This window comes from Chiloscyllium plagiosum, unplaced genomic scaffold (assembly GCF_037043375.1).
Source record: "Chiloscyllium plagiosum isolate Xiang-an unplaced genomic scaffold, Cpla_swu_hap1 HiC_scaffold_33, whole genome shotgun sequence".
NCBI lineage: Eukaryota > Metazoa > Chordata > Chondrichthyes > Orectolobiformes > Hemiscylliidae > Chiloscyllium > Chiloscyllium plagiosum.
Window position 1 is genome coordinate 19,243,519 of NW_028270171.1, and position 15,532 is coordinate 19,259,050.

The 15,532-nt window shown below is 42.2% G+C and overlaps 1 protein-coding gene across 1 annotated transcript in view; it reads left to right on the forward strand.

Moving 5' to 3' along the window:
• LOC122542272 (glutamate receptor ionotropic, NMDA 2B-like) overlaps nucleotides 1-15,532 on the forward strand; it is a 397,331-nt gene that overhangs the window by 347,859 nt on the left and 33,940 nt on the right. Inside the window, exons 8-12 of the mRNA XM_043679844.2 lie at nucleotides 1,213-1,366; nucleotides 2,887-3,012; nucleotides 5,238-5,467; nucleotides 8,039-8,199; nucleotides 11,011-11,198. Of these exons, the coding sequence (XP_043535779.1) occupies nucleotides 1,213-1,366; nucleotides 2,887-3,012; nucleotides 5,238-5,467; nucleotides 8,039-8,199; nucleotides 11,011-11,198 (859 nt within the window). The remainder of the gene's footprint in view (nucleotides 1-1,212; nucleotides 1,367-2,886; nucleotides 3,013-5,237; nucleotides 5,468-8,038; nucleotides 8,200-11,010; nucleotides 11,199-15,532) is intronic.

The window sequence follows — 15,532 nt, forward strand, 5'->3', positions numbered from 1 at the left end:
TCTCACTCTAAACCTATGCCCCATAGTTCTGGACTCCCCCATCCTAGGGAAATGACTTTGTCTATTTATCCTATCCATGCCCCTCATGATTTTATAAATCTCAACGAGGTCACCCCTCAGCCTCCAACACTCCAGAGAAAACAGCCCCAGCTTATTCAACCTCTCCCTATAGCTCAAATCCTCCAACCCTGGAAGCATCCTTATAAATCTTTTCTGAACCTTTTCAACTTTCAAAAAGATATATTGGGAAGGTGGAAGAGAGAAAGAAGCAAAACAAAATATATATAAGGCCGGTTCTAACAAATTGTTAGCATTTAGAAAGTGTACTGAAGAGGAGGGGTCATGTAACTCGAAGGCCATGAGTTTAAGTCTTGCTATAGCAATCTGAATTCAAATTCAATAAATTGTTGAGCTGAGGCCGGAGATATAATGGTGAGTGCTGCAGAATTGTTGTATAAGTCAGTATGGTTCCTTGTTCTTCTGCAAAGTCTACCTAACTCTCCTACCTGATCTCGACAATACCTGACAATGAAGTCGGGTCTCAATATGAAACAGGCGACAGTAGATTGGCAACTCTTTTAACAGCCCACTCTGTTTTCTGTCTCATTTAGACAACTTGTCAACAATTCCACAAAGGGGTTTAGCAATAAAATTGATGCAGAGAATTTAGGAGAAAATTGTTAACAGAAATTGCTGAACCTTTTATTGGATGCAGTGATTGAAGCATATGGCATTGAGGTATATAGTGAGAGAGATGGAGAAGAAGAGGGATGGAGGGCTGAGAGGCCTATTTCTGTGTGAAATATCTTCTGTAATCCCTCCATTAAAAAAAAACTCATCTCATTCAATTCTTAAACAGAAGATGTATAGGTTAGGCAGATTGGCAGTGCTAAATTGCCCATCATGTTCAGGGATGTGTAGACTACGTAGATTAGCAATGGGAAATGCAGGGTTACCAGGATAGGGTAAGGGAGTGGGCCTAGGTAGGATACTGATCGGAGGGGCGGTGTGGACTCGATAGGCTGAATGGCCTGCTTCCACACTTAAGGGATCCTATGATTCTTAATATTCCTGTACTCAAGGGAATAAACACTTGGTACGATCTATCCACATTATGTCATTGGGTTATACCAATTGACTGATTACTGGGAATAAATGGCTGGTGACATAGCTAATGCTCACCTTTATGAAAGTACTCTTTTCTATTTCTAGGTGGTAAGGAAGCAGGCACAGATGGCTGTTGGCTCATTGACTATTAATGAAGAACGATCGGAGGTGGTGGACTTCTCAGTCCCTTTTATAGAGACTGGAATCAGTGTAATGGTGTCACGGAGCAATGGAACTGTGTCACCGTCTGCGTTTCTGGGTAACTGGCTTAAAGTTCACCATGCCTTCATTTTGTTTGTGGTCAAAGGTCATGCTAAGTTGAGTAATTTCAGTTTGAGACTTGACTAAATGGAATGTTTCTCTGTGACACCAACTGAGGTAATTTCACTCATTAGCTGTCCTTATCATCATGATCCTCAGAAACCCCAAGACATCTTAGAAGAAGTAATACCTTGCGAGTCAGATTGTTCTGAATTGAAGCCACTTCAGTCCTTGAACCCTAAAATCAAGATTGACCTGCAATGCCACATTGAGGCAATGATACTGACTATAGGCAATGCCATCTTTTTGGATGAGACATTAAATCATTCCAGCGTGGGATTTAAGAGATCCTATTGTACTATTTTGAAGAAGTAGAGAGTTATCCATGATGTTATGGCCAACATTTTACCTTCCATCAAAAATGCATTATCTAGACATTATCACATTACTGCTTTTGAAAGATTGTTGAAGATCAATTAACTGTCACATTGTAACAGTGACCAAATTTCTTCATCATCATCAAATCGATACAGTGTGCCCAACAAGTCCAACTGACCCTCCAAAGAGTAACCCACCCAAAGCCTTACCCTACATTTACCCCCAACAATGCACCTAAACTGCACATCCCTGAACACTATGGGGCAATTTAGCTCAGCCAATTCACCTAACCTGCACACCTTTGGATTGTGGGAGGAAACCCACAGGGAGAATACGCAAACTCCATGCAGACAGTTGCCCGAGGCTAGATTCGAACCCAGGTCCCTGGCGCTGTGAGGCAGCAGTGCTAACCACTGCGCCACCATGCCACCCCAGTCATTAGCTACAAAGCACTTTGAGATTTCTGACTGCCATGAAAGACACCACAAAAATGTAAGCTTTCCTTCCTCAATTCTTTCCCCCTCTTTTCCTCCTCCCCATCCCCCCTTCCTTAACCACAACATTGACCTGAACCTCATTGGCCCTCTTATTCAACATAGAAAGGAATGTCTACTCTTTACTTTGACAATGCCTTTTCCAAATACTGTTCCTTTTCTTGTTCACAAAATTACCAGCAAGACCCAGGTCAGTGCCAGTGATAATTAAACTCTGAGCATCATGACGATTGGGTTTTCAGATTTTTGAGGGGTGCCTTTCATCTTTTGTAATAGAGCTTTGACTGAAAACCACAATTCTTCATGGTGGACAACTTTATTCTATAATGAGTTGGGCTGAAGGAATTCCTTTTTGATATTGAGAAGTGTAGCAAATTACTGCCATGTTAGTGACATCCCTACAATAAATTTGAGAAAAAAAACTCACCTAAACTTAAGTAGTTCATCTTGGTGAAAATTTGTGACATTCTCTTTTAAGATGCGGCCCACATTTGTGTTGAAATGAAAGGTATTACTGAGCTGATTGGATATTCATTCTCTCAATGACACTCACTATCTCCGTTGCAGCACTGTTTTGGATGCAGGGGGTTTAACGTATGATGTGTTGATGCTGTGGGTTCTAACATTTTGCTTTTTGATGCCACAGAGCCATTCAGTGCAGATGTCTGGGTGATGATGTTCGTAATGCTCCTGATTGTCTCTGCTGTCGCAGTGTTCGTCTTTGAGTACTTCAGCCCTGTGGGATACAACCGGTGTCTGGCTGATGGAAGGGGTAAGCTGCTGTATTCGTGCCATTGATCTCTCAGCCAGCCTCTTATTCTATATATAAAACATCTTACAGCTGGAATTGAATAGAATGCTTGCTGTAACCCAATTACAGAGCAGCAGTAAACAATTGAGCTTGCTGCCTCACTTTAACAGATTTTACCTGAAGCAAGGGATCTGACTCTGTTGAAATCTACATCGCTCTCCAAATTTGGCTATCAAACTTCATCAGTTAAGTTCCAACCTGTGTGCCTTACTTACACTTGTATATCTTTTTTTCACACACTTTATCCATCCAATTTCTTTTCTTCACTTATGGGACATGGATTTCGCTGGCTAGTCAGCATTGTATTGCCCACCCCTAGTTGCCCTTGAGAAAGTGGGGGTGAGCTGCCTTCTTGAACTGCTGCAGTTCACCTGCTGTAGGTTGACTCATAATGGGAGCTCCAGAACTTTGACCTAGCAACAGTGAAGGAACAGCAATATATTTCCAAGTCAGGATGGTGAGTGGCTTGGAGAGAAACTTATCGGGTGGTAATATTCCTATGTAGCTGCTGCCCTTGACCTTCTAGATGGAAGTGGTTGTGGGTTTGGAAGGTGCTGTCTAAGGATCTTTGGTGAACTTCTGTAGTGCACCTTCTAGATAGTACATGCATCGGTGACAGAATCCTTTTGATCTTTTGATCAGGGTGGTGCTATAATCTTTCAAATAAATTAATTGTATAGGTCCCCATCCTGAACCTTCAGATTGTATTCCAGTCTGTAACTCACACCTAAGTTTCTATTACTCTCTAGATAACATCAATTGAATTTGATTTTGGGTTGCTTCCAGTTACATGTTATTTTTATTATAATCCACACAAACCCCCCAACCAATCATTTGTTGTTACAATTGTGTGGTTTTATAAGCTATGCCTTTACATCTAGCATAAATAAAAGGGATCATGTGACATGTTCTGGAGTTAGACTGGGAGGTTCATTAGAGATCAAAGGATAGCTGAAATAGTTTTACTGGGAAGAACGTGCAAGGCGTATTTACTTGGAGACAATGGCAGCATTGACTGAGTTCAAAATCGGTAAGTTCTGGGTCTCCCAAAGTCCCAGAAATGTGTTGAAGGTTGTACAAAGTCAGAAGTCACATGACACCATGTTATAGTCCAACAGGTTTATTTGAAATCACAAGCTTTCGGAGCGCTGCTCCTTCATCAGCTGAACTTCCAACTTTGTCCACACCAGTCCAACACTGGCACCTCCACATCATGTTTATCTGAAGGTCGTACACAGGGAGAAAGTGAGGACTGCAGATGCTGGAGATCAGGTAGAGAGTGCAGTGCTGGAAAAGCACGGCAGGTCAGACAGCATCTGAGGAGCAGGAGAATCGACATTTCAGGCATACGTTTTCTTATGATGTTAGAGAGTTGAGGCTAAAATTGCTAACTAGCATTTCTACCTGAATACAAGATTGACGTGTTTCACATTGAGATAAGGAAGAAGCCAATTTTGAGATTAGTTTACAGGGTTCTCTAAAAACCACAGACCAGCAGCAGGGTCTGTGTAGTCAGTAGAAAGAATGAGCTTCACAATGTTGCAAACTACCATATCTGGGAATGGGATGGAGACAGTCACAGTCGAAGAGACACATCCTGCCACCTTCTAAGGATTTCTAAAGATTTGTTCAAGGGTCAGGAATCAGGGGAAGATGAATCATCAAAGCAGGCTTCACTGCTGTTAGTAGATTTATGAAACTCTCTGGAAATGGTGGAAGCTGCCTTGAGACAGGGACTCAGTGAAACTGGAACGGGGGGAAACTAGGAGCAACTGGGGACTGATTGCTGCAAACTTCAGATTGTAATTGACTTAAGAGTGCCTCAGTGAGTCAAACCATTGTGAAATTAACCCAAGACTATCTGTTATCCCGTCAGAACCATCATGAACTCCTTGATTAAATTCAAATTTCAAACACACTCCCAGGTATCTTTTCCTTCTCAAGTAGAGTTACTTAGAATAACCTACAATTTCCCTCAATGTTACCCTGGTTACTGCTGCAATACATGTCCTACATGCATCCTATGAGGCTTGGATTGAATAGGAAGTCAACAATGTGATGCTGAGTGAGGAGCCAATGGTTTCAGCATTCATAGCCTATACCCTCACAAAGCTTTCACTCAAGTGGGATGATGGTGGGGCTGCAGCCTTTGAAACTATTAACCTGTCCCGTATCATGTCCTGCAGAACCAGGAGGGCCTTCTTTCACCATCGGCAAAGCCATCTGGCTGCTCTGGGGCCTTGTTTTCAACAACTCGGTGCCAGTCCAGAATCCAAAGGGAACCACGAGCAAGATTATGGTGTCGGTTTGGGCCTTCTTCGCTGTGATCTTCCTGGCCAGTTACACAGCCAACCTCGCTGCATTTATGATCCAAGAGGAATATGTGGACCAAGTATCAGGCCTCAGCGATAAGAAGGTAAGGTTCCAGCCACCTTCAACCCAGATGCACTCGAATAGCTGAGTGACCATTCTCTGTAAATTATTGATTTGACCTGAGAAAGCCAGCGTTTCCTTATTGGTGAGCAAACATGTGGACTGCGCACATGCACACTTTCTGATCCAGGAATTAAGATTTCTTTAAATCTCTTTGAAAGATCTGTAGTTAAATGGAGATTAGACTCACAATGGTGTATACTAAGATTCGCACAAATAAACAAGTTTGTGAAAGAGCGATGAGATTTTCCTGCATTATTATTTGTACATGCTAAGTACTCTCACTACTTTATCAAAGGTGGCCTTGGTACATTGGCTTGGATTACTGGAAGCATTCTTTTCCAGGACAGGGTGGCTATGGCAGGATCTAAAGGGGCTTGCTGTGCTCAGGTCTGGGTCAGAGGCCAGGACTAGCAGCAGCAGTAAAGCCCACGGTTTGTATTTCTTCCCCTCTGCTTCAGTGTAATTGATTTCACCAGTGAAATAGAGTTGGAGAGGAGCACAGGAGCAAATACTTCACAGGGCAACCTGAACTATCAGCGTTGTGTACATGCGTATAAAACGCTGAGTTATGAAAGAGACATCAAGGCTATTATTGTAACTGGTCTTGTATGGATCGGAACCCCATGGGATTGGATAAAATACCCGTTTAAGCCCAGACTCAGTTTTTTCCGTCTTTGATTTTGACAAATGGATTTGGTTAAAGTTACTGCTATTCATTCTCAAGGTGTCAGTCTCGTTGGCAAGGCTGGCCTTTTATTTTTGCATATCTTTCGATTCCCTGAGCAAGTAGCAGTGACCTTTTTCTGAGAATTTCTGCAGCTTCTAATGCTTTAGCCCCTGAATGATTGGATTCCAGTTTACAAAGTCTATGGGTTTGCATTTGTTTTTCAAATCACTCCATGGGCTCATCTCTTCTTACCTCTCCAGTCTCCTCTGGCCATCCAGCCCCTGCTCACCTTCCAACTGCTTGTACATTCCCTGTTCTTACTGACTCCACCATTGGTGGCTATTCCTTCAGCTGTCTGAACTCGAAACTGTGAAATTGCCTCCCCAAAACCCCTCGTCCTCTCTTTCTACTTTTTTGAACAACCCACCTTTTTGAACAAGCTTTTGGTGATTAGGTATGCTTGCCTTTATTGATCTGTGCATTAAGTACAGGAATTGGTAGGTCATGTTGCGGCTCTATAGGACGTTGGTGAAGCCAGTTTGGGAATTATTGCGTTCAATTCTGCTACAGAAAATATGCTGCCAAACTTGACAGGTTGCAGAAAAGATTTGCAAAGATGTTGCAGCTATAGGGAGAGGCTAGGATAGGATAGGTTGGAGCTCTTTTCCCTGGAACATCAGAGGGGTGACCTTATAGAGGTTTATAAAATCATGAGGGTTACGGATATGGTGAATAGACAAAGTCTTTCTGCCAGGGTGGGGGAGTCCAAACCTAGAGGGTGAGAGGGGAAAGATTTAAAAGAGACATAAGGGCCAACTTTTTCACGCAGAGGGTGGTGCGTGTATGGGATGAGCTGCCAGAGGAAGTGGTGGAGGCTAGTACAACATTTAAAAGGCATCTGGATAGGTATAGATGGATATGGGCCAAATGCTGGCAAATGGGACTAGATTAATGTAGGATATCTGGTCGGGTGGATAAAATGGGCTGAAGGGTCTGTTTCTGTTCTGTTTAACTGCCTAACTCTAATAGGCCTAATATTTTAGATGTGAAGTTCTATTCATTTTCTTTTAAATGAGTTCACGGGATGGGAGACTCATTGGCTGGGGCGGCAGTTATTGTCCAGCCTAAGTTGCCCGAGAGAAGTAGCTGGTGAGCTGCCTTCTTTAACTGCTTCAGTTCCTGGGCTGTAGGGACACTGTTAGGAAGGGAGTCCCAGGATTTGGATGCAAAAGTAGTGAAATAACAGTGCTATACTGCCAGGTCAGGGTGGCATGTGGCTTGGAGGGGAATGATAGTTTTAATTGGGGATTGTGGTAAGGTGGATGCCATGTCACATATAATTGTCGAGTTTTGCTCTGGGAGGAATTTCATTATCACAATCCAGTTCACTCCTTTGACTGTTGCTGTTATCCCACAGGCACATCCTAAGCTTTTGGACAATGCAATGCAGGAATGTTTCAATGCCTTCAAACTAATAAGCTGCATGAAAATGGGAGGGTCAGGAAAGTTAGTGGGAACATAGCTTTGAACGTTTTGCAAGGTGCTATATAAATACACATCGTTGTTGTACTTACGGCTAAGTGGCTTTCCAGGTCACTTCAGAAGGCAACTGTGTGAAACTGGAATCACATATTGGGCAGAGTGGGTACAGGTGGCAGGTGAGGACATGAATGAATCAATGGGATTTTGTGACAATCTAACAGCCCCGTAGTGACATTTACTGATACTGCTTCTTATTTAAAATGCTCTGGCGGATTATCAGTCCAATCCTCCGCATCACTTTTCAAATCATATGGCTGCACAAGAGTGTGCTTGAGTGGGTTCCCCACGGATATATATCTAAATCTCAGCCAGAGTCAGTTTGCCTTTTCTTTTACTCCACAGTTTCAAAGACCAAATGATTTTTCTCCTCCTTTTCGGTTTGGGACTGTTCCCAATGGAAGCACCGAGAGAAACATCCGGAACAATTACTTTGAGATGCACAGCTACATGACTAAGTACAACCAGAAGTCGGTGCTGGATGCATTAATAAGCTTGAAGGCAGGGTAAGAATTCTGTGAAATCGCCTTCTTGTGGGGGCTACTGCTAATGTGGGTGCCATGTCACGAATGGTAGATTTAATTGGCCAAGTCTTGCTTCGGGAAGAAGTTCATTATCACATTATCATTCCTTTGTCTGTTGCTGTTATACTACACTACTTCCTAAGATAATGTTGAATTACTAGAGGTTTTGCCAGCCAGTTAGATTTTCATTTTCTATTTATGTTTTGATCTGTTTGTGGTTAAAGTTTTCTCAATATCGTAGAATTAAAAATGTTATAATTGCACAGATTTTAATCTTGTTCACCTATCCAGTCTCTAAAAGCTGCCTGACAGACAGCAGGAAGGTTTATCCTTGATACCAGAGAGACAGCTATAACGGACAAATTACTGTGTGCTTCTGGCCTCTGTTTCAGCGGTTCACAGGTTCAATCCCCACTCTAGAGACTTGAACACATAACCTGAATGGCTCAACTCTAATTATAAAGCTTTGGCTGAAATTCTCGCAGGAAAGGAAATAGCTTCTCCCTATCGTTTATCGGTTTAAACACCTTATTAACTTCACCCCCTTCGAAATGCAGGCAGTGCTGCCCATGTTTGTGCAACTGTGGCCTGTAATTTAACACTTTAAGCTCTGGTAATCCTGAAAATAATTAGAAGGAAGGGAAATAACTGAAGTCTGTGATGTGCTAAATAGAAAAACATGATCATGAGCCTTGAATCTGAATCTGAAGTTGAGTTTTAAAGAGTTGGTCTGGTGTGCTAACTTATGCAAAGCATATTTCTTTTTCTTCATTCAAGAGATGGGCACATTGCTGCACTTGAGGGAGGAAACTGCTTTGACCACATCTCTTCTTTGGCTGGGATAGATCTGGAAGATCAGACACGATCAAATCTTGATAAGAAATATCTCTTATCAAGATGTAGATTATCCCTTCTTAATAGGTGTAAATTACATTAGCTCATCAGGTATTACTACTGAGGCTATCAAAAGATCTCATATGTTGCGATGTGATGCTACTGTCCCTACCTCCAAGCCAAAAGTTCTCTTAGGATTATGGAATCCTGACAGTGTGGAAGCAGGCCATTCAGTCCATCAACCCTCCGAAGAGCACCCAAACCAGACCCAACTCCTTACACTATCCCTGTGATCCTGCATTTCCCATGGTTAATCCATCCAGCCTGCATATCCCTGAACACTATGGGCAATTTAGCATGGTCAAACCACCTCACCTGTACATCTCCCAGACAGGGGGAGAATGTTCAAACTTCACACTGACGGTCGCCTGAGTGTGAAATCAAACCCAGATCCTTGGCACTGTGAGGCAGCAGCGCTAACCATTGGGCCATCATACTGAACCTAACCTTATCCCCACCCATCTCAGCATGACATGATCTCATTGGGTGGAGCTTATTATATTCTCCAACATTAATTCTTTGAGAACCATTACTTGGTACAGCAGATGGCACTGACAAAGCCAGTTTATTGGTTATTCCTAATTACTCTTAGGTTTGATGGGATAACTGAGTGGTTCGGTAGGCCACTTCAAAGGTATAGTTAATTTAAACAGATAGTTTAAACTGTGGCTTTTCTTCACTTAAGGGCATTATGAAACATCTGGATTTGTACAATAGTTTCATGGTCACCATTACTAATAATGGCTTTTATTCCAGATTGATTTAATTGAATTTAAACTCCATAACTGGTATAATGGGGTGGGTGGTTGAATTCCTATCTCCAAATTATTAGTCCAGGATTATGTATTACTAGATCAGTAACATGGCTATTATGTCTCCTTAGCTATTGTAAGGTGAGTCTCTGTCCACACATGTCCTATATTAGAGGCTGACTCAGTGAAAAACACTTTAGCCTTTTCAGAAGGCTCACAGTTCATGCCTCACTTTCAGACTTGAACCCACAGCCAAAGCTGTTATATTTCATGTTTTTAAGACAAAGATAGACAGATGCTTTAACAGTAAAAAAAAAAGGTTATGGTGAGTGGAGCAGGTAAGTGGAGCTGAGTTCACAAAGGAGCCATAATCTTATTGAATGGAGAGGCAGGCTCAATGGGCCAAATGGCCTACTCCTGCTCCTATTTCTTCTATTCTTATGTTCTATTAAAAGAAGATGGACTCCCGCCACATCCTTGTATATTAATGTACTTACAGGAGTCATCTCCAACTGTTGGCAGGCTCATGTCATGTAGGACACTATAATAAGTTCCACCCAATGTGATCATGTCATGCTGGGATGGGTGGGGTTGAGATTAAGTTCTTGTAAGACTATCTGAACCTCCTCATAGACATTGCCAAAGGAATTGATGGCAAAATTGCAATGAAAACACTTTATTCATCGTCAGAAATGATATGTTCATAAGTCAACATATGAAGAAAAGTGTTTTGTTTTGGTTCTCTTTCTTTATATGAAGAAAAGTAGCTGACCTTGGGAACACCCAGGGATCTCCTTGTGGGATCCCATTTTGATCATCTCTGATTTAGGCTACCTGGCTATTGTTTGGTTCAGACATTGCACTAGCTTCCACTCCTTTCTGCAGATTTATGCTTACGAGGCAGCAGAGGAACTCTCCTTGTGCTTTGATCAACAGATTTCCCCCTCCACAAACACTGCCAGAAAGCAGCGATCCATGGGATGGTGATGGGTGAAAATGGGGCCTTGATAATAAAAATAACTCACTTCTTGGAGACTCTGTCGCCTCTCTGAAGGGGAGGTCCTGTAGAAATAGCAACATTTCTTTCTTCGTGTTGTTCATTCTCACCAGAAACTGGAACTCTGATCCATGTTTCCTCTCCCTGCAGGAAGCTGGATGCTTTTATCTATGATGCGGCTGTGCTGAATTACATGGCCGGGAGAGATGAAGGCTGCAAGCTTGTGACGATCGGCAGTGGCAAGGTATTCGCAACCACTGGCTACGGCATCGCCATCCAGAAAAGCAGTGGCTGGAAACGTCCAGTAGACCTTGCCATCCTGCAGTTATTTGGTGACGGTAAGAGAGAATTCAATCATTTGACATCCGTGTAATCACCAGGCTAAGGATCTGAAGTGTGCAGAATCAAATCGAGCAAGGCAGCAGTCTAGTTGATGAGGGGAATGGGAGGTTGAGCAGAACCCAATTACATCAGAGACCTTTCATTATGGAACCTTGATTTCAATCTGTATTAACATCCTGATGGCAGGACCTCTGTGTTTTCTCAATTAATATGCGTAAACACATTTTAATGGGCGTGCTAAATGTGGTAACACCGTTGACATCTGTAATGAATGTGATAACACGGTGAAATCAATGATGAATGCCTTAATGCTTGTGTGATACCAGTAATTAAGTCAGAAGTCACACAACATCAGGTCATAGCCTATCAGATTTATTTGAAATCACAAGCTTTCAGAGCACTCCACCTTTGTCAGGAGAAGTCACTTCACTTGATGAAGGGGCAGTGCTCTGAAGGCTTGTGATTTCAAATAAATCTGATAGACTATAACCTGATGTCGTATGATTTCTGATTTTGTCCACCACAGTCCAACACTGGCACCTCCACATCAGTAATTAAGGTGCTAATGTGAGATATCAGTGTTGAGAGTTCACACAGTGTGATACCAGTGAAGAATGTATCATCACCATGTGATAATGTTGTGTGGTGCCAACAGAGAATGTTGTGATATCAGTAATGTGAGATGACAGCAATGAACCTGTTAATGCTGTGCAATGTGTTTGTATTAACGTTCTGAGAGCAATACTGAATTTAGCAATGCTGTGATGTCAGGAGTCAATGTATTACTGCTATGATATTAATGATAAATATGTTAGCCATGTGAGGTATCAGTAATGAAAGTGCTAAAACTGCATGACATTATAAATCAAAATGTTCATGCTGATTAATATTACAAGTGAGTTTGCTATTGCTGTTCAGTACCAGGGGCTAAAACCATGTGACACTAATAATGGAAGTAGTGTAGCATCTCTAAAGAAAGTTTTGAAATGGACCTGAATTTGCGGAGGAACAGAAACAGTCTCCAACTTAGCCAAAATGGCACTGCAGCCCTGATTCTGGATGTCCTTCTCCCAATTCTGACATCCACCATCATTGTCGGGGATTATGTCCAAAAATATGCAGATTAGGTGGATTGGCCATGCTAAATTGTCCCATAGTGTCTGGGGATGTGCAGGCCAGGTGGGTTATCCATGGGAAATTAAGGGTTACAGGGATTGAGAGGTGGGCTGGGTCTGAGTGGGATGCTTTTTGGAAGGTCAGTGTGAACTTGATAGGCTGACTGATGTTTTACCACACTGTAGGGATTCTACGATTCAATGAGGGGTGTTTAGAGGGAAGTAGGGCAGGTTCTGGTTTGCACATCCATGATTCACCCATCTATCTGAACATCTAAGAGTGTCAATGTCTTCAAACAGGCCCCATGTTTTTTATTATTGGAAACAGGAAATGCTGGAAATCACAGCAGGTCAAGCAGTATCCATGGAGAACTTTATAAAATCATGAGGGGCATGGATAAGATAAATAGACAAAGTCATTTCCCAAGGTGGGGGAGTCCAGATCTAGGGTGAGAGGGGAAAATTGTTAAAGTGTCCTAAGGGGCAATTATTTTCACTCAGAGGGTGATGTGTGTATGGAATAAGCTGCCAGAAGAAGTGGTGGAGGCTGCTACAAATAAAACATTTAAAAGGCATCAGAATGGGTATATGAATAGGAAAGGTTTAGAGGGATATAGGCCAAATGCTGGCAAATGGGACTAGATTAGGTTCGGTGTGGGCAAGTTGGACTGAAGGGTCTGTTTCCATGCTGTACATCACTATGACTCTATGAGAAAGAGAAACCTACCATTTGAAGTCTAGATGACTCTTATCAGCTCTGATGAAGCTTTTTGCTATTGGATTGACCAATGCATGATGGTTGTATTTTGGAGCTTTGAAGGAAAAGGTCTTAAGCTGCTGAAATTATTGAGAGATCTAGGTTACCATTTTGGATTGATCCTTCAGGAGAGATAAAGTGCCCTTTGGGATTGGTAAGCATAGACATGAATGTGTACAAAAGGTGTGTAGGATATTTGGTACCATCAAGAATTTCACAAACTTGCAGAAAGTGATTATAGTGCATGAAGAATCCCTAGGGTGTGGAAGCAGTCCATTTGTTCTATTAAGTCCACGCCAACTCTCTGAAGACCATCCCATCAAGATCCAACCCCCTACCCTATCCATGTAACCCGGCAATCCCCATGGCTAATCTATCCAGCCTGCACAGCCCTGGACACTGTTGCATGGGCATCCACCTAACCTGCTCATTTTCAGGCTGTGGGAGAAAAGTGGAGGAAACCCACGCAGACACTGAGAGAATGTGCAAACTCCACACAGACAGTCGCTTGAGGCTGGAATCAAACCCAGGTCCCTGGTGCTGTCAGGCAGCAGTGCTAACCACTGAGCCACTGTACCACCCCACTTTTGTTTTGCCTTGGCTGATTAAGGCAAGTATTCCATATGCCTTTTTAACCACTTTATCCATCTATCCTGATACCTTAAGGGACTGGTGGATGGAGGCACCAAAGTCCCGCTGATCCTCAGTGCTTCCCAGGTTCCCACCATTTGTTTACTTCCAAATTATAAGGGAGTTTGTGTCTTGAAGACGGATAATCAGCATTTCAACCTGGATACAAGGCCCCTGTGATTCACATTATCATGGTGGTGGGTTCTGAGAGGTGAAGATACTGGTACAGGCAGTCTGCCAAGATCCAGGAGACAGTCTGTATCTAAACGCTAACAGTCTTAATGGCTGACTGTTTAGAAATATTGATGGGAGTTCATGCTTGGATTGAACAAAAAACAAAATTCATGGGAACTTAAAATGAAGCTGGAAAATGTGCCTAGTTTCCCCTAGACAGAGAATCATCAGAAAAAAATCCCTTACCATTAAAGACAGATCTGAGATGAAACGTTACTAAGGCTGGGAAATGAAAAAAAAACGGAAGTCAACCCTTAGGAGCTAGGAATCAATTTGAACAAGGTCTGAGAAAATCAAATGACGACACAATGGACAGTGTAAGGTTAACCTCTGATGTTTTTTTTTATATATCAGTTGCGTTAATAGTAAAAGAGAAAGGTTCTGTCTAGTAATTTAAAGTCTAAGTTACTTTCAATAAAAGCATTTAGATAATAGCACTTTGAACATAAAAACAAAGAGCTACAGATGCTGGAAATCTGAAACGGAATCAGAAAGTGCTGGAGAAACTCAGCAGAGTTTCAGCATCTGTGAAGGGAAAAACAGTTAACGTTCCAAGTCCGGTGACCCTTTGTCACTATATTCATTACAGGAAATGTTTTAAAATATGAATTCTTCTTGTATGGCTTATCAACTTGAAGTTTAAACTTCTCCTCAGAAATGATCAGTCTCTATGGGGATTGTACCAAACTGGGGACTCTTGTGGGATTTCAAATCCACAGGATCAGATAAGTGTGTTGGATTTAGCCACAGCTTAAAGGAGCAAGATTTCGCCTTTCATTGTATTTATTGTCATTGGCAGCGGCAATCGCTCACTGACATGTATGATTGTTCACCTTGAAATTTGTGTCTTGCTGTTCAGTGATTCAGTAGGATGTTGTGTAACTGATGATCCTAATCCTAGAGTTGCATCTCTAACCACACATTGACAGTTATTTCCTGGAGGTGGAATTGGTGCATGGCTTTGGGATCATTGGCATTCCTTTCTCTGGTTCATTTTCAGTATTCCAGTATTTATTATAGAGTTAAAATGGCTATACCCATGGCTGAAGCATTCTGTGTGTCAGAGAGAGAACTTATCTTTGAGTGCCTTGCAGCAGTTAACTAAGGTTGATGTGAAGATAACAGCAGAAGAGTTGAAAGTTGACTTCAAAGCAAGCAGTCAGAGTTAGAAACGGATGTGATATTGGCTCAATATTTGAACCTTGAAGAAGAAAGAGGTAATCTCGATAAAACACAGGTTGAGTTAGCTAGGATTCAGTTGAGAATTAAACCACTTATGAAGTTATGAGTTAGGAACAATAGTAAACCACTTGAGTCAGCTTCATCACTCAAGATCCTCAGACAGCACCTTCCAAACCCACAACCACTTCCAACTGGAAGGACAATGGCAGCAGATACATGGAAACACCTCCACCTTCAAGTTCCCCTCCAAGCCACACACCATCCTAACTTGGACATATATTGCCGTTCTTTCACCATTGCTGCATCAAAATCCTGGAATTCCCTCCCTAAGGGCATTGTGGGTCAACCCACAGCAGGTGACAGCAGCGGTTCAAGAAGGCAGCTCTCCCCCACCTTCTCAAGGGGCAACCAG